Source organism: Alternaria rosae (genome assembly GCF_020736505.1).
Source record: "Alternaria rosae strain MPI-PUGE-AT-0040 chromosome Unknown BKA58scaffold_2, whole genome shotgun sequence".
NCBI lineage: Eukaryota > Fungi > Ascomycota > Dothideomycetes > Pleosporales > Pleosporaceae > Alternaria > Alternaria rosae.
Window position 1 is genome coordinate 115167 of NW_025763571.1, and position 17780 is coordinate 132946.

Here is a 17780-nt window from a genome sequence, read left to right on the forward strand (position 1 = left end):
TGGGTGCGGAGGGATGCGATGTCTGGCCGAAGCAAGTGCAAGCGGCGCGCTGTGTGGTCTTTGGTCAGTGTTGAGGTTAGCAGCGATGGATCAAGCGACAAAGCCCGTGTCTAGCTCCCGACTCTGAACTTGACGCAAGCAAGCGGGTGTCAAGCGGCTTGACAGCGTCTACAGACTGATACAAACGTAGATGGCTCGGGGTCTCGGAGGCAGGTGACGCGCCAAGGCGGTTCGGGTGAGGTGAGGTCAGCCGAGGTTCGAAATGTTGACACCGGGCGCTCCGTCACCCACGGCTGTGCGCTCGTGAAGCTCAGAGGACATTGCCTGGAACATTGCCTGGAACGTTGCGACATAGCGAAACATGGCGACGCTCTACGACGACGTCAGCGGGTCGCGCTACCTCTCATCATCCATCTCGTCGCTCTCGACGTCGCGGCAACAGTCGTCGCAGATCGCCAAAGCGTACCGACAGGCCGCCCAGCTGTTCCTGACGCGACGACTCCCCGAGGCGCTGTCGACCATCGAGCCCATCATCACGCCGCCGCCCATCGACGCGGCCGACGTCGTGGGCCATGCGCCCGTCGCGACGGCGTCACGCGGCACCCGGGTCAAGGTGTGGAGCTTCTACCTCACCTTCCTCAATGCCGTGGTCGAGCTGGGCGCCGAAGAGGGCAAGCACGCCTTTGGCAGCACGCGATGGAAGCAATTGGTCTCGCAGTGTCGCGACGGCAGCATCTGGGACCACGTGGTCCGCGACGGCTATGCGGGTGTCGAGGGCGACGTGGACGCCGATGTTGTCGTCAACCTGTAAGCAGTCCCCTGACTTGGTGAGCGACTGCGTATTGATGCTACATAGAGCCACCCTCCTCCTCACGCATGCGCCCTCGCAGCGCCTCAACCAGCAGAAGCTCGAGACGTACCTCTCCGCCACGGCCAACCCAGCCCTCGACGTCTCCTCGCACATGTCCTCTCCGGCATACCTCGACAAACGGCCAGGCCATCGTAGGCAACACACCGGCACCGACACCCCACGCGACCTGGAAAAGCGCATCAAGCTCCTTGAGCTCTACACCCTGCACGTCCTGCCACGAAACGACGAATGGGACTACGCCCGCGACTTCATCTCCATGTCCGAGGTGCTGGACCAAGAGCGCAAGGAAGCCTTCCTGCTGGCACTGCACTCTCTCAAGGAAGAAAAGGAAGACACGCAAGCCCGCGAAGAGAAGCTACGCCAGCAACAACAAGAGCAAATGGAGGAGCGCCGCAGAGAAACCGAGGCCAAGCGCCTCGAGCAGTCGCGCGCACAAGACGAACGCCGCATACGCGAGGAACAAAACAGACGCCAACCCCGCGGCTCAGACGAGCGCTTCCGCAAACCCCAACCCACACCACAACCCACGCCATCGCAGTCTTCCCGCACCTCCCGAACGCCCGCCAAGAAACCAACCACACCACCGCCCGGCCTCTACAACCGCGCATCTACCATGTTCGCAAACATACACACCATGATATCCGATACCGCCCATCACATGACTGCCAATCCCATGGCTTTTTTCCGTACTTTACTGTTCTTATTGGCGTTTGGCTTGGCGTTTGGCAGGCGCCATCTTAGAGAGAGGATACTACGCATCATACGGACTGCGTGGGACAAGGTGAGACGTACCGTGGGAATGGGCGTCAAGGTTTCCTACATCTAACCTGTCTGCCACATGTGGGTTCGGTTCTTATGGTTATATATTCTTCTTTCTAAACATTACTACCGTCGGTCATGCTAACCTCTTGCAATATCATCATGCTCTTCGTCTTCGTCCTTGATGTTGGTCCTGTCATCTCACATACGTTAGTCTTCATTGCAGCCTTGGCCTGTCCCGGGCTGATGCCATTGCGCGCGTCTTCCCACATTCCAGACATTAGCCGTTATGGCTCAGGTGAAGATAGGATCAATGCACGAAATGGACTAGATAATTCGGATAAACATACTTTGTACCTGTGACGAAGAGGACTTTGGTTGGTAATGCGAGGGGACGATGACGTCACGCGTGCTGTTCTATATAATAAAAGACAAACAATCGCATGAAGACGGATTTACGCTGTAATATCTATCTGCGGCAGTTTTCAACACATGATCCGACATGTTGTTTTTGAAGAGCCAATGGAACACGGGACAAGATTCCACCGTTTTACCAACGCCATGCGATTGAGCACATCCTCCTGGCTATGTTCAGCTCTTGGGACATCGCTATACGATAGCTCATCTCATAGGCAGAGCTGTTCGAAAAGACTTCCCATCCTTTGCATATGACTACTTTCGTACTGGAACGCAACCAAATCTATGCGCTTACTGGACCTTGCGTCTGGAACCCAGTGTCTTCCTTCTTTGCTTGATCATGTAGGTGTACATGGTGTAGGAACCTAAGAAGATGTGAATTTCGAGTATAAACAATCCGCCATACAAGAGTACATACCTGGAATATACAGTATCAAGCAGAAGTAAAAGACGGGTGGTATGACTGGGTTGACCTTCGCTCCAGGGGCAATAGACCGGTACAGTAACCACCACTCAGCCCCGATACCGACCGGATAGAGTGGGTAGAACATGGTATACCTGGGACAGTCAGCTACCTAGGTATACCCAAGTAGTGGATGGGGTGGCTTGAGAACATACCGAAGCCATACCAGTCCTTTCGGAGCTTTCCCGTGCATGTTGACCGCAAGATACAGGTACCGGATGGTGTCTGCGACCGACCAAGCAAGGAGCAAGGCAAGATAAGCATGCGAAGTTGCTGTGCTTTGCGGAAAGCTGTACCACACCATCCAAACCTGTATGACGCGTGTAACAACTTGAAGTGCGGTTGTGCTGACTGGAGATTTGATGACACCTAGTATCGTTCTCAATGAGATGTACAAAAAGAGGTAGGAATAATGAACATACCAAATGCCGCGTGTAAGACTTCTATCAACGAAGCGGTCTGTATCCATCGCGCATATGGTTCTGTTGCATCAAAGAGCTCGAATTTGCCAATTCGAGCATTAGAGACGGCTCGGACGAAGACCGATGCCCATAGCGATGCGAAGAGGACGTTGTATGCGGTGAGGTAAATCGTGCGAGGTTGCCATGTCACTGCTGGCGTAGTAAGCTCCATACGTTGGTTAGCCATTCTCGCTCCTGCTATTCAGGATCTAGCTGGTGACACTTCGAAGTATAAGTGAACACATTGCGCAAGCAGAGATTGCCGTCGTGGTTTCCATCGGCCACCAAGTCAAATGTAGGCGATGAGCCGAGGCTAACTCGGTAACTCCACTACTGAAGGGCACTCGTAAACTCTCGTTTCGAACTTCGAAGTATTATTCTGTGTTAGGATATCTCTGATTTTAGCTTTTAGCTTTCGCACATCTTCTAGTTCTTGGGCGCAAGCGCGAACTTCAGTTGTCATCTACTGCATTGGCTAGGGTCGGCTGGGCACTGGCCAATCGGAAACACGTAATCACTGATTGCAGACTGCCCTATCAAGCAGCACTTATACCCAAATCAGTATTACGACCACAAAGAGCAAGACCGGCACGAGCTCGCATTACATGTCAGTGTGCTACTCCAAATCTTACAGGCATTGCAGACGCCTGGCTGAATTGCTCGCCAAGACCGCTGTTTGGAAAGCTTGCGACAGTCATTTACATACCCACCCGGTGTATCAGTCTACACTTTTGAGTGTACGCCCACATAGTCGCGTTTAAGCCGACTGTACGTGTGACGCAAGCTCATGCATGCGTCCACTAGTCTGCGCTACATGAATGGGTGAACTCAAAGATATTGTCCCTCTGCATCTGTTGTTGTAAGCTTCAAAAAGCAAAAGGAAGTAGTGCGGCCATGTCCAAGCATTCTGCATGCATCACTAAAGCAGCCCCTGTTGTTGCAACTCCAGAGTAGGTACAGGTAATGGCGAAATAACTTTCTTGGGCGGCATATCTGTCATTGATCTTTCGTCTTTTGCTTTTATGAATAGGGGTGTTGACGAAGTATGGACTTTTGAGACGCTGAGTCGTCCAACCCCGGCGAGGGCGATTCGCGAACAATAGTAGGAAGCTGTTCTTCCACGCGCTGAGTCCATCGACTCTTCCCTTCTTGTACATCCTGTTCCTCATCATTCAACCTATTCGCGTGAGTTGGGGAGTCTATCGCACGTAGCTCCACGACTGTGCCATCATTCTCGGCGTCCACGATTGCGGATAGGCGATATGGATCCTTTGTATCGCGGGACAAGGCTTTGCCTCGCTGTTGTGCTGTACCAGAGCCAAGATTTTTGTCCTGCAATGACTTGTAGCTTCGTTTGCTCGTGGAGTTGTAGGTGCTGGGGTCCGAGGTGTAGCCTGAAGGAACATTCGTGGGCATCTTAAACCCGTTCTGGCAGTATCGTATCAGGTTTCTGATGGTGGGGACGGCAGCGCATATATGCGCAACTCCACTGGAAGTGAATCCGGTAATCGACGTGCCAGTCACTGTGTAGGTTGGGTCGGTAGTGTCGACAACCCCTGGTAAAAATGGCAGGCGTACGATGGACATGATAATAACACTTCGAAAGGATTAGATTACACAAATCGAACATGATAAAGACAAGACGTACCAGATACCAAGGCTAAAGAAGATGAGTAGCTGGATTTTCTTTGTAGTCTTCATCTGCAGCTTCCATACAATCGGGATGGGAAGACTGAAAAGGATAGTCTCGGCGATGATCTCGTATACAACCGTCAGTCTCAAGACGGCAATATAGTCGATGCATTTTGCAGTTCCTTGCTCTTGAAGGTCCCAGATAGCGCGAACTGGAATGCATTGGAACGCAGCCAGGAAAAGTAGGGGCAGGGTGAACAGAGCCGTAAAGGCCATGAAGGCGAAGACCGCGCGCTTCAACCAGACGTTCGGGAAAATGCGAATATACAAGCAAAGGATGCTGTACTTTATAAGAAGCAATTCGACACCCCACAGGATGGTAGCAATATAGGCTGTCTATAGTCAGTACTTGTTTATTAGAGCTTGCAGATCGATGCGTACTCCATTTTCCGATTGCCACGACACGTGGATATGTCAGGTCCCATATATGATGGCCGAGTCCAGCTTTGAGGTTTAATAGCAGGGCAACAGTCATAGGGATGACCAAGATCTCAACAACTGTTAGTGGGATAAAACTAACTTGTCTATCGAACACTTACGACTGCTGCGAGATGGAGCCAATCGTCCCACCAGAGCTTGTTGCCGCCTACATATCGAGAAGCAAAGCGCATTACAATCACGATGATTGGTATGATTCCCGTCACGTATGCCACGATCCGAATGGAGTTGGATAAGTCATCGTGCGGCCTGTCGCAAATAGAGGCTTGGGCGCGGAGCGTAGCTGCAAGATATTAGTGCTACTGCTTCCAATCACTGCGGTAAACATACCGAAGGTCTCATCGTAACTGCACTGCTTCTGCAGGCACGGTTGCAAGATTTTGGTCGAGTTCTTGGAACTACATTGGCACTCTACGTCGAGGAGCGTGCAACCGATGGCAGGCAGGTTTTCAGTGATACATTGTAGCTGTGTGGTGGTCAGCTACAAAAAAGCTTCCTCTCGTGCAATGAATATCTTACGGCGCATGTCGGAATCTGGCTCAATCCCTCTAGTGTCGTATCGTCTAGCGAGGCAGCATCCGTCGTGAAGCAGAAGACGCTGACCAGCAGCACAAAGGCAAACACTCGGCGCGGAGACAGAGGCAGCATATTGACGAGGTGTTCTACAACGATGTGCACGGGCAACTATAATTGCTTTTCATGTTCGGAAAGCTGTTATTGTACTCCGACAAACACAGGACTTCTGCAAGAAAGTTATTTGCGGCGATCTTGGGCAAACACGTTGGTGTAGAGTGCAGAGTTCGCTCTAGAAGTCACAACAGATTAGCACACGGAAAAGGCCGTGTAACCTCGCCGAACTTACCTATACGCTGGAACTGACTCATTTCTTGTATGATGTGTGCCGTTGGTGTCAACTTCAATTTGCCGGTTGCGGGTAGATCGGAGCTCCATCACGAAACCTGTTCGACGCAGTTAGTGGAGCTTTGTTCGGGCCCAAGGAAGGGATAGACCTGTCATGGAAGCTGCCGTCTTGTACCTCGCAACGGCGCCCAATTTTGGCCACTGGTGAAGTGGCAGTGAGCGATCTTCCAGAGTCAGCTTCCTTTACTCTACCAGGATGAGACCTTGACGATTAGCGATGGGAATAATCTCTCTTTGAGTGTCCACAAAATGGTATACCTCACGATATGCACAACAGCTGGCTTAATCCCTGCGCCACGACGGTGCAAGGCGGCTCGAGTCAGCCCCAAAGAGTTAGCGCATCTGCCGGTAATAGATGGTAGGATGCGACCCCTTGAAGCAATCATTGCTCCACCCCCACAAAGCCGATGGATGGATAGCGATCGATTATTCTTGTGATGATAAAGTTCGCCGAGCTATCGGTCAATTCGGCAAGATTCTCGAGCACGCAAGCATCGGTGTGCTGGTAGTCGGCACGCTACTGTAATAGTTTAATTGGCTGCTTAGGATGAAAACCGCGGTACCATTGGGAGTCCGTCGAAATATCTGCTCACCTGCTCGCCATACCTTCTTCGATGTGCTCTTGCGCGGTGCTCCACTCTACTATAACTTTGCTTGCGACCCTACATTGCGAAGGATACACAACCCAGAAGCTAGCTTGAATGTAAATCGCAGAACGCACCTCAAAATGCACATCGCGACGGTGGCGCGGGACGGGGTGTCCATTGTGGGCCACCTATATCTGTCTTGCAGACGACTCGTTACACCTCGTCTCGATCTACCTGTATTGTATAGATCCACGGCATGACCTGTGGTTGACCCACCCAACTCACTTACGCCCTGTCCAGTATACATTTTTGAGAGGCCATGTCTATGCTTCTCGTTGGTAGGTGAAGTAGTGTTGACTTCCTGCAGCTCCGCATGACTTGATGCTTGTGTCCCCTAAACTTGCCTGCAACGCCACACCAGGCAGCCAGCACTGGCAAAGATCACCAGGGCAGCCATCGCACCCTACATGACACCCGTGATTACGTCACTGTATGGTTTTTGGAGAGCGATGGCTGCATCCGAAGACAAAATCACGACACTGACCTGGTTGTTCACAGCATTGACGCCCATCAATGTTGGTGTGAGAAATACCCTGTACCGGAAACTCCGGAGTGATGGTGATTTTACCTTTGTCCTGATTGGCCAGCAGGTAGGCACTAGCCAGAAACATACCTCCAGACTCTTGGGGCACAGTGTAGTTCTTTATATCCGAGCAGCCTACGATAGGAACGTTCGTTAACCTGGGGTCAACCTTGATCTGCTCACCGGAAGCCGTATAGGGTTCATCGATCATGAGCTGCACGTTAAGTATCGTGACAGTAACGGCGGTGATCGGAGATGTCCAATAAAGTTTCTGTCATCTATTAGCGCGAATGGCGAACTAGTGTTGAGGGTAGAACGAACGACGGATTCGGCTGCACTCTATCCGCGCCGTAGAAGAACCTATTGGGTGTGCTTCGATGCTCATTCCATCAGCAATTCTGGACCAGTAAGGGTTGGGCAGCCATACGACGCTCGAGAGCTTCGTCACTACGCAAGTTTTCAGCTTCTCCGAGTGGTTGAGAATGTTTTGTGTTCCTTCATCTTCTGACTGTAACACGAGCCTAATGAAGTTAGCCTTCATGCCTTCCTGACCTTTCCAGTCCTCATAGTTTGACTTAGCCATCGTGTTTGGTTCATCACCAAAGGAGAGCATTGTCATAACCGCCGATCACAAGCGATCTGTCGTGCGAGTTAGCTGAAACCGCGCTGTCTAAGATCAGGAATAAAGAGTATGTTCGCAAAGCGATGATCTTTGCTGACGAAATCGAGGTGAGAAATGCAGAGTTTGTCCAGCGTCAGCTGGCTTTGGGCTACATGTGCATCCTCTCGGCAGGTGCGGAGGCCGAGGTCTAGTGTCTTCGATTCGACTTGCTTGTTCACTGCATTTAATGTAGAGACCGAACCAGTCGTCCCGTTTGCGGAGGTCATGTCTAGTATGTGGCTGGTCGGCCCTCGGGCTTGTCAGTATCAGATAGTGCAATATCGCAGATACTGCGTCGGTGTATGATACAATACTCCTTCGTCACGTTGACGCTACAAAGACCATCTGCGCCACAAATGTAGGTATCATTGTACGTGCTGATGGATGATCTTTAGTGTCTGGCCATTGACATCTAGACATGGAAACTAACGCGCTGTGCGACAGCGGCAGTGTATGTGAGCGGAAGCTGCCAATTTGCCATGCCTCTCCTCGCGCTTCGCTCTGCCTTGTTATTGGTTGAAGCAGTCACCAGGCACCCGAACCGGGGAGGAGAACGCAAGCGGCCCCCCACAATCAGCACGGTTATACCCGAACGGCGAAGCCAGGTTTGGGTCGGCTGAGGGAAATCGATAGAACGATGTGGTATGCTTCGAGTTGTTGACGTCCGTGTATGTTCATCCACAGTGTTCATGCCTCCATTGGTCGCGGAGTCGTGATGAAATCCAAGGTGCCCCCTGAACTTTGCGACGCACAAGATCGCATATTCGATGAAGTTTCGCCTGATGCCATCTTCGCCAACGGTAATGTCTACAACGCGGTGCTCGGCATCTTTTTCACCGTTGTATCGTTCTCCTCCGTCTTGGAAGCCCCCAAACCCATGGAAGCTATTCCTGGCAGTCCCATCTTACTCAGCTCAACCAGCTGGTTGAGCGCCACAAACTCCAGCTCTAATTTTACAGCATAGGCAAAGCTGAAGACAATAAATTTAAGCTGCAGATAATCTGCAAAGTCCATGAAAACGATGGCGACATCGAGTGTGATGGCGACGAGCTGAACGAATAAAAGCATACACATGACGCTCCGTGTCTTGCTCGACTGTGTGAGCCGGTCCTGCAGGTATTGGTATGCTGCACGTAGATAGAGACAGGAAAGAATGATGTCCTGGACAGCAAACGTCACAACTTGGACCTTCTCGACGCGGTCGTGAACTTTCTTCCATTTGTGTGTGCCTAAAGCATGCATTCAGCATGGCTTGATTCCATTCGGAAGGGGTATTTACCACTTGGACGTCCTGCATATTGCGTTGTCCTCATGCCTGATAGTACTGTAATCATGACCGTGTGCCATACGAAAGCGTTGAAGACGATCATGCCAAGCACAGCCCGTCGCGTTTTGTGGCTTTCCAAGATAATGGTGAGTCGACTGTAGAGTACCATCGAAAATCCGCTGATCATGCCAACCCATCCGAGCTGTTGCATCGTGAACCCGATCTGCCACGGACATCTCGGTGCATAGAATTGGATGAAGTTGCCGACTTGACGTATGGTGAGACCCCAGGCAGCGATCAAGACGGAATAAAAATATATTCCAGACCGCTTCTTCAAGGTGGTAAGAAGACGGATTGTAAGAGTCAAAGTAGACCAGATCGCAACGGCACCGAACGCGATGAACAGACTATACGAGCTGTGAGCATTTTGCAAGTGCGACGTGAGTGGTAACGTACTGTGTGATATCCACGCCATTAATCTGGAAGAAGGATGTTGGTGCGCCCATGATGGAGGTGACAGTACTTCGATTTATCCAAGGAATCTTCAAGCTTCAATGTTTGAACCTCAGAAATTGGGAAGTGGATATTCTTGTGATTGTACCAACTGTTGATCGCGGCCCTGCGCCGAATATATAGAAGCTCGTCGACATCCTGCCACAGAACATCTACCCTGCTTTTCCTCCAGCGTCCAAGCTGGGAGCATTGTTGCTATTCCGGGCAATTGCGGTCATGTATTCCCATCCAGCTCGGTATCGTCTGAAAAACCCTATTGTCGTTGAAGGTTGTGTGTTCCCACGGAGTAGAGGTGCCATGCCGAAGATATTCGTGGAAAGATCTAAAGATAGCCACCTCTGATCGGTCAGCGTCATACACATTCAGCGAGCGTGAGTATTACGCGAAGAGAAATCGTGTCGATTGGCTCGATGGGTCGTATTCGCTGTGTAATGTGAACGCCCCTAAGCTCAACGGAGGATGGGTTTACTAAGGTGGAGTTGCTGACATGCTTCGGGCGGTGGTTACTCATCAATCCGACCCACTTTTGGCTACCTCCGTAGGCGCATCGTGGCTTCCAGTACACCAAATAGACATCAAAGGATACTATGCTAGCTGATGAGCTTGGCGCGACGGCGCCGGGTCGAGAAACAATGTAAGTGAGGCACGAATGACAAGGACCGGCTATCGACGTTCAAGACCTGGCGGAGAAGCTGCGTCTCATTTGGCCTGGGGCGCTTGAGAGACCATAGATCAGTGAGATAACAACGGATGCATGTAATCGACGATAAAGACAACGCATTTATCGTCGAGATAGAGTTGTGGAGATTGAAGCATGATGGTCGCAAGAAAGAGTCGGCTTGGAGCTCCCCTTCTCCACGAGTCATGTGTACATTAAGCGCGCCCTTTGACTGACATCTGTAGACCGTATCTTACAAGGATGTTTCATAACCCGCAGCGTAGCCGCAGCATCAAATATCCTGTTCATCCTGATCCCTCGCATCGAGACACAATGTGTGCCCACAGGACAAACCCCGTAATCCCACGGTCTGGCAGCGCGTTTCTCCCGAAACCGCCCATTCCAGGTCCCCCAGAATCATTATTTGTTTCCACCTTTGGTGCCCTCCTTCCACCCGCGCAATACCTCCAAACGCAAGATGGAAAAGCTGCATACTACTCCATACCGCCCTCAGTATCCCACACAGACGCGCAGACACCTGATAACGTGCTCTTCGTCCATGGCATCCAGACCCCGGCGATAGGAATGCTACCCCTGGCTCGCGCTCTACATGATGCCTTTTCAAACGCGCATTTCGTGTTGGTAGATCTCTGGGGTCACGGCTTAAGCGATACGCCGATGATTCCACATGAAGCCACGACATTTCATAGGCTACTTGATGCGCTACTCGATCATCTACAATGGCCATCGGCACATCTTATCGGCTTTTCCTTCGGCGGTTCCCTGACAGTCGGATACGTTAACTCACGACCATCTCGCGTTAGCAGTGTTACGCTTGTTGCGCCTGCTGGGCTTCTCTCTATTTCGTCTTTTCCAGAAGAGGATCAGCATCATCTTGATTGTGGTGTTGACAACGATGACGATGAGCTACGCAGAGTCATCCTGCATTTCCTTGAAGGTGGCCGGCTGGTAGTACCAAGTGACTGGAGAGAAAGAGCTGGAAGAGGCGAAGTTGTTGCAGAGGCAGTGAGGGAATGGCAGATGCGCGAACATCCTGGGCATACAGCATCCGTGATTGCAGCGTTTAGAGACGGTGGTGTGATGGATAATCATGATGCGTTTGAGAAGGCCGTGCAGTCCGATATACCAGCATTGGTGGTACTGGGCGAGAACGATGATGTTTGTACAGAGCGGGAGTTGGGAGAAATCGGGTTTGATGACATCTTTGTCATCCCGCAAGTTGGACATGGTGTTGTACGGGAACGGGTGCCAGACGTTGCTGGGTTCATCGCGGACTTTTGGAATAGGTTGAGGAGTGATAGAAAATAGTAGAGGCGGAGTGAACGTCAAGACCTTCGCACTTACGTTCTGATTCCGACCATGGCTGCTTGTCAACTATACTCCCTCTGCAGCCGCCACCACCTTACGAACATCGGACCTGACGGCTAAAGTGCTCGGAGGAAGCTGATGAATTGCTGGAAAAAGTTAACTTTCGGCGATTGGTGTGCAGCATGTGTGCTTCATGCCTAAGTACCACAACAAGTTTGCAAAGCAAATAAGGTCTTGATCGAACAGAAGTGGGAGTATTGGTGCATCACACCCGTTCGCAGCAACCGACACTAGGGGATCTAGCTCTAGTAACTTGAATCCGACCCGTCGCTTATGACGAGCATGAGCAACACGTATCTGATCTACCCCAGGTACCAAAGTTCACCGGCGTGCCTGTCGAGCTACATAGGTATGCAAGAGGAGGTCGGAAGATGAGAGGTTCGATATGTTCGACAGGAAAAGTATTTCTCTGGATGGTTACGGTGTCTAGGACGGGGCTTTCAGGCTGGTTATGTAGCAAGGGAGGCAAGTTGAGCAGTGTTCAACATTAGAGTAAAAGAGTAAAGATGAGATACCAGCGGTCATGCCTAAAAACGCGACACAGCACCTTGAGAAGAGGAAGAGGCGTTGAAATCCTTGATCAGGAATGACAGAGATGAGAAATAGATAGCTTTGTCTGTGGGTCACACGAAGTGTGCATGCGAAAGGGGAGTGGAGAGATGGTAACGTGCATCCCGAGCGCGCGTGGTATACTGCTTCGCGTACTGGATGGAGTAATACAGATGACGAAGTAGTACAGTAGAGTGCAGCCGAGCGAAGACCAGCAGCCTACAGGTCTCGGCTACCAATGTAAGTCCAATCAGGCTGCATGTGGGGCCATCCTTGTGGCGTACATGAAAGCCGACCCCACAATGTATATACGGGAAAAGAGACCACCGTACCTACGACGAAAGACGCAATTTCCCTCTTGCCTGTTTCTGCACTCACGCTATTTCTCACATCATTATGGCGCACTTTCCTCGCCGCCCTCCGTCTGGCATCAACGTAATCATAGTAGGCGCAGGCTTCGCGGGCATCGCAGCAGCAATAGAATGCGACCGAAAAGGCCACACAGTCGTCCTCCTCGAAAAAGCAGCAGATGTAGAGGACATAACGCGGTTCGGCGACATTATCTCGTTCGATCCCAACGGTGCGCGCAACTTTGAGCGCTGGCCTGGCGTCATCGAAGCGATGAAGGAGGTGGCACGTAAAACAACATGGCTGGATCTGTACCACTGGAAAGGACAATTTGTCACCAGGCAGAGTTTTGCGGCCGAACAGGAATGGGGGCCGAGAATCAATGGGCATAGAGGAGAACTGTACAGTATTATTCATCAGCATGCTGTCGATCGAGGAGTGAACATTCAGTGGGGCCAACGCGTAACTGATTACTTCGAGGACGATGAAAAGGCTGGCGTGGTAGTCAATGGAGAAGAGATGGTCGCCAATGTAGTCATTGCAGCAGAGGGAGTTCGTTCCCGCGGCCGTAAAGTTGTGCTTGGTTTTGACGACAAACCGAAGAGTTCGGGATACGCTGTGTATCGCTCATGGTTCTCTGGAGATGCCATCAAAGACAACCCAACCCTGAAGCATCTCGTAGATGGAGACAGTCACTCTGGGTTCATAGGTCCAGATCTTCACTTTCTGGTATCGTCGCTCAAAGACGGCAAGGAGTTCAATTGGGTGTTTACTCACGTAGACGACGGGAATATCGAGGAGGACTGGCAGTTCCCAGGCAGAGTGGAAGACTGCTTGAGGTATGTAGAAGGATGGGCGCCCATCGTGCAAGAGATTGTAAGGTCGACGCCAAAAGGGGCGCGTCTCATCGATCATAAGCTCGTCTTCCGTGATCCGTTGCCTACTTTCATCTCGCCAAAGCACCGTATCGCTTTGATTGGAGACGCAGCGCATCCCTTTCTTCCAACATCCATCCAAGGTGCCAGTCAATCCATCGAAGACGGTGTTGTACTGGCGGCGTGTCTGGAACTGGCTGGCAGAGAAAGCATTCCTTTAGCCGTACGAGCATTCGAGAAGATCCGCTACGAAAGGGTGCACAAAGCACAGGCGACGGGGGTTAAGACGCGCGAGCGATGGCATAAAGCCAACTGGGATGAGATAGCGAAGAGGCCGGAATCCATTCACCTAGCACGCGAGGCATGGCTGCTAAATTTTGATGCAGAGAACGACTGCTATGAGAGGTTTGATGAGGTTGCTAGGAACTTGCGGGGTGCACAAGCGCGACTGTAGGGAGCTTTGCTCGGGTAGCAACGTCGGTATATTGTTGGTGTTTGACGGACCGAGCAACTCACCTTAAGCGCACGGTATCTGTACGTGGTGTGCATCAGCGCAGGATAGCTTGTGCAAGCCTCGTGCTACCTTTCTTATTTGAAGTAGTATTTGAACAACCTGGCTTTTGGACAATGATGATTCGCATCAATGATGTGGATGAGCTCTACGCTAATGCCGTCTAATGTCGCGCTAGCACCTGCTCCCGTCTATCACGTCACAACCGTGCACCTGCCACATGGGGCTAGCATGGAGGATGTTATCTATGTGCTTAGAGCAACTGGAGTGTTTCTGCGCAACACATCAACTTTGCCAACTACCTATCACGGAAGCTTTCCAACTCACATTCGCCGCATCGTATAAGCCAACACGGGATTTACAGTGGTTGGTGATCAAGATGCACCTTCCTACGCTGTCCTGCTTCGTCGCCGCTGTCACCACAACGGCAGGTGTCCAGTTCGGCGACTTGAAAGATCCTATCAACATCCTAGGCATCGGACGCAACGACATCGAAATCTTCTTGGGCATTCCGTATGCTTACGATACCAGCGGCGAAAATAGATTCAAACCACCGATTCCCTACGAATACTCTCCAGGTACTACCATCGATGCTACCAAGCCTGGTCCCGCATGTCCACAACCATTGGGCGTGCTCTACCCACCTCTTGGATTAGGCAATATAACTGAAACATCCGAGGACTGCCTGAACTTGAACGTAGCACGGCCAAAAGCGACTGACAGAGAAGGAAAGGGACCACTGCCAGTTCTGGTATGGATACATGGAGGATCTTTCTGGTGGGCAAGCAACACGGAGCCGACGACTGCGCCTGACGGAATGATCAAGCAGTCGGTAGAAAATGGGGACCCAATCATCCATGTGGCCATGAATTACCGTCTCGGCTTCTTTGGATTTGCCAGTTCAGACTGGTTGAAAGAAGAAGGAAGCATGAACGCTGGTCTTCGTGATCAGCGCGCTGCTATCGAGTGGGTCCGCACCAACATTGCTGCTTTTGGCGGGGATCCGGAGAGGATTACGATTGCCGGCCAATCTTCCGGCGGCCTCGCAATCGGAATGCAAATTATGGCTTACGGCGGAGAGAAGCCACTTCCTTTCGAGCGAGGTATCGCCCAGTCTCAGTCCCTTGAGCCTGGTATCACAGGGACTTTCGCCAAGGATGCGATGATCGCGCTGGTCAATTACGTAGGATGCAACACTACTGACGTGGACGCTCCAGGGACGATTGAGTGTCTACGGAAATTAGATACTGAGACCCTCTTTGAAGCTTCGAATGCGACGTATCTCAGCGATATCGCGCATAATATTGGGGACATCTGGTTGCCACAGGTGGACGGTGATTTCCTTCCTGCGGCACCAAGTCAGCTCATCGCAGAAGGACGCTTCGGTAACGCTACCTTCATGTCCGGCTGGATGGAAGGCGACCTGAACGTGTACACCAACACCTCCATTGCAACCGCACAAGATACGTACGAATTTGTTCGCGACTACTTACCGGCTATGTCGGAGGACTCTCTCACTCAGTTACTAGACTTGTACCCGGTAGAAGAATTCGGAACCAGTGTGAACCTAACAGCAGAGTTCTATCGCTCTGCACGCATCTTCCGCGATATCCTCATGGTGTGCCCATCGCTACATCTGGGTGCTGCAATTGACGAAGTGTACAAAGCGCCAGTCTACTTCTACAACTTCAACCAGACAATACTTGATCCCATCCTCGAGTACACCGAAGATGTTGTTGGCTTTGGCGTAGTACACACGTCTGAGTTTGCGTACATCTTCGACAGCATGCAGGTGTACAACAAGACAGACTACCCCTTTGATCCGACCGAGTATGACTACGAAATTGCTATGCGAGCAAGCCGGTCGTGGAGCACCTTTGTGAGTCAAGGAGCCCCGGCAGAGAGCGGACCACAATCTACCACATTGTTGAACTGGGATGAGGCATTTAGCCGGCCAGGTAAAATCTCCCAAATCTCCCATTTGCGAACTGCGTGTGAGACATACACTGACTCCGTACATTGACATTTTAGGCGGTCCGTATGTCAGGACGATTGGTGGCTCGCATCCGAGTAATAGTGCGCTGGGCATGGAGAACGCGACAAGAGAGATGGCAGAGCAGAGATTACAGGAGCGATGCGCTTTCTTTAACAGTCCGAAGATCATCCAAGCGCTTCAGTATTAAGGAGTAGCTCAGTCTGACGCAAGGTCTTAATATGGGCAGTACAGGGTGCGAAATCCATAAAGACATTGAAGACGATATAACATGAAACGGTGATCTTACAAGGGGTATCTCGAATCAACTCACGACGTAATCAAGCTTCTACGACTGCATGTGGCTCTTCTCTCTTCTCTGCCTGAACTTCCTTGCTGCCCGTAGCCAACCCTAGAATAAACTCCCACTCCTCCTTCCTTACCCTACTCACACTCAGTCTCGAATTTGTGACAAGCTGCATATCCTTCAACGGCCCCCCTTTGGCAAACTCTTTAATCTTCGCCAAATCTATCACATTCTCAAACTCGCTCACAAACTCGACGTCTACACAAAACCACTTGGGCTTCTCCCTCTGGCTATTCTTGTCATAGTAGGGATCCTTGGGGTCAAAGGCCGTCTCATCAACCTTTGCTTCCTCAACAACACGCAGTATACCTACGATACCCGAAGGCTTGGCGTTGGAGTGGTAGAAGAAGCCCAGGTCGCCTTTGCGCATGGCCTGCATGTTGTTGCGTGCCTGCGGGTTGCGGACGCCGCTCCAGGGCTCGGGTTCCGTGCAGGCGCGCAGGTCGCTGATAGAGAAGGCGACGTTTACGCCATTCTCGTAGCGCGGGAGGGGCTCGGCTTTGAGCAGCCAGTAGACTTCTTGGGCGCCGGTCGCGTCGCGGTTGGTGGATGAAACAGGCGCGGGTAGAGAGTTCGTCTTAGGAGCTTTAGACTTGGTTGTAGCAGCTTTTTTGGGCGGAGCAGCGCTGCTGTCTGCTTTGTCTTGGTCGGGGTCGTCTTCGCGGTCACGCTTGCGACGCGTCGCCTGTCTGGCATTGCGCTTGGGCTGTGTCTCTTCGGCGGATGAAGTGTCGTCTTGGTTGTATTCCGGTGCTGCCGCTGCCGTTTGACGCGTAGATCTTCGTGTGCCGGCCATGACGAGGTTGTGGTAGAGTTGCAATGCTCGTCGACGTTGAGGTGCTGTACGCCGCGAGCGTGCAGCGCTCTGACGCTATTGGCTGATATCTCTCGTGTTTGCCGCTTGTACTTCGCTCCGCACCTCGACACAGTATCTGCCACCCGAAGAACATTGTATGGGCCGTTCGAGCCAGGACCTCGTCAAAATGACCCTCGACGACTCAACTGGCCACGCTCCGTTGTGTTACTAGGTAGGCACCTCCTTGGTCTGAGACCTGCGCGCGATCAAGCGCACCGCGACGCAAAGTCAAATATTCAGACTGGAACCCTCGGCTTTGTCGTGTCGGAATGCTCAACCAGCAGTACTCGCGCAGCCCTTGTGGTAATCCTGCGGTTTCCTCCACGTTCAATTTCGTGCCATACCGAGCGCAGACCCGACCGACAGCGCATCGGAGAGCTGCCACAAGCAGCAATCACCCTAACCACGGCGCGGCAACGAGAGGCGTGAACAACGATCATCCAAGCTCCATCTTAGGCTCAGCCACATCATGCACGATCCGGGACCGCCGTTTTCCTCCCTAGCGGCCGTGTCCTTGCACATCACGGTCCGGCCAACTGCCTCAACCTAGACAAGTTCATGCAACTCTACGGAGCACCCCACTAAATTTATGAACCCGACAACGCCGCTACGGACGTATCTA

General features: G+C 51.7%; 9 protein-coding genes across 9 annotated transcripts; 4 read left to right on the forward strand and 5 right to left on the reverse strand.

Annotated features, from left to right (window-relative positions):
- The first annotated feature begins 156 nt into the window (after positions 1 to 156).
- Positions 157 to 1910, forward strand: BKA58DRAFT_75345 (uncharacterized protein). The gene is made up of 2 exons (XM_046175857.1): positions 157 to 807; positions 857 to 1910. The coding sequence occupies exons 1-2, from the start codon at positions 362 to 364 to the stop codon at positions 1695 to 1697; spliced, it is 1287 nt and encodes a 428-aa protein (XP_046028323.1). The 5' UTR covers positions 157 to 361; the 3' UTR covers positions 1698 to 1910.
- A 410-nt stretch (positions 1911 to 2320) lies between these two features.
- BKA58DRAFT_75422 (tyrosine phosphatase-like protein) lies at positions 2321 to 3409 on the reverse strand. The gene is made up of 4 exons (XM_046175858.1): positions 2933 to 3409; positions 2666 to 2879; positions 2466 to 2605; positions 2321 to 2412 (listed from the first exon to the last, which is right to left on the reverse strand). Exons 1-4 carry the CDS (start codon positions 3156 to 3158, stop codon positions 2339 to 2341), a joined length of 654 nt encoding a protein of 217 aa, XP_046028324.1. The 5' UTR covers positions 3159 to 3409; the 3' UTR covers positions 2321 to 2338.
- A 355-nt stretch (positions 3410 to 3764) lies between these two features.
- BKA58DRAFT_75562 (uncharacterized protein) lies at positions 3765 to 5854 on the reverse strand. The gene is made up of 6 exons (XM_046175860.1): positions 5621 to 5854; positions 5432 to 5567; positions 5203 to 5384; positions 5045 to 5153; positions 4620 to 4995; positions 3765 to 4568 (listed from the first exon to the last, which is right to left on the reverse strand). The coding sequence occupies exons 1-6, from the start codon at positions 5747 to 5749 to the stop codon at positions 3992 to 3994; spliced, it is 1509 nt and encodes a 502-aa protein (XP_046028325.1). The 5' UTR covers positions 5750 to 5854; the 3' UTR covers positions 3765 to 3991.
- Positions 5855 to 6773: 919 nt separating this feature from the next.
- Positions 6774 to 7863, reverse strand: BKA58DRAFT_375300 (uncharacterized protein). Its single transcript, XM_046169402.1, has 2 exons — positions 7514 to 7863; positions 6774 to 7463 (listed from the first exon to the last, which is right to left on the reverse strand). The coding sequence occupies exons 1-2, from the start codon at positions 7809 to 7811 to the stop codon at positions 7414 to 7416; spliced, it is 348 nt and encodes a 115-aa protein (XP_046028326.1). The 5' UTR covers positions 7812 to 7863; the 3' UTR covers positions 6774 to 7413.
- Positions 7864 to 8450: 587 nt separating this feature from the next.
- BKA58DRAFT_75575 (uncharacterized protein) lies at positions 8451 to 9705 on the reverse strand. Its single transcript, XM_046175862.1, has 3 exons — positions 9577 to 9705; positions 9133 to 9527; positions 8451 to 9082 (listed from the first exon to the last, which is right to left on the reverse strand). The coding sequence occupies exons 1-3, from the start codon at positions 9624 to 9626 to the stop codon at positions 8661 to 8663; spliced, it is 867 nt and encodes a 288-aa protein (XP_046028327.1). The 5' UTR covers positions 9627 to 9705; the 3' UTR covers positions 8451 to 8660.
- A 403-nt stretch (positions 9706 to 10108) lies between these two features.
- Positions 10109 to 12034, forward strand: BKA58DRAFT_75571 (Alpha/Beta hydrolase protein). Its single transcript, XM_046175861.1, has 2 exons — positions 10109 to 10267; positions 10537 to 12034. The coding sequence occupies exons 1-2, from the start codon at positions 10221 to 10223 to the stop codon at positions 11618 to 11620; spliced, it is 1131 nt and encodes a 376-aa protein (XP_046028328.1). The 5' UTR covers positions 10109 to 10220; the 3' UTR covers positions 11621 to 12034.
- A 591-nt stretch (positions 12035 to 12625) lies between these two features.
- Positions 12626 to 14156, forward strand: BKA58DRAFT_465301 (monooxygenase; the record flags this gene model as incomplete). Its single annotated transcript, XM_046174956.1, has 1 exon — positions 12626 to 14156. One exon carries the CDS (start codon positions 12626 to 12628, stop codon positions 13904 to 13906), a length of 1281 nt encoding a protein of 426 aa, XP_046028329.1. The 3' UTR covers positions 13907 to 14156.
- Positions 14157 to 14251: 95 nt separating this feature from the next.
- BKA58DRAFT_75619 (Alpha/Beta hydrolase protein) lies at positions 14252 to 16211 on the forward strand. Its single transcript, XM_046175865.1, has 2 exons — positions 14252 to 15921; positions 15995 to 16211. The coding sequence occupies exons 1-2, from the start codon at positions 14343 to 14345 to the stop codon at positions 16144 to 16146; spliced, it is 1731 nt and encodes a 576-aa protein (XP_046028330.1). The 5' UTR covers positions 14252 to 14342; the 3' UTR covers positions 16147 to 16211.
- On the reverse strand, positions 15900 to 17179 carry BKA58DRAFT_375310 (PUA-like domain-containing protein; the record flags this gene model as incomplete). Its single annotated transcript, XM_046169403.1, has 1 exon — positions 15900 to 17179. A coding segment is annotated over one exon (630 nt), but the record flags the coding sequence as incomplete, so codon positions are not given.
- Positions 17180 to 17780: the final 601 nt, after the last annotated feature.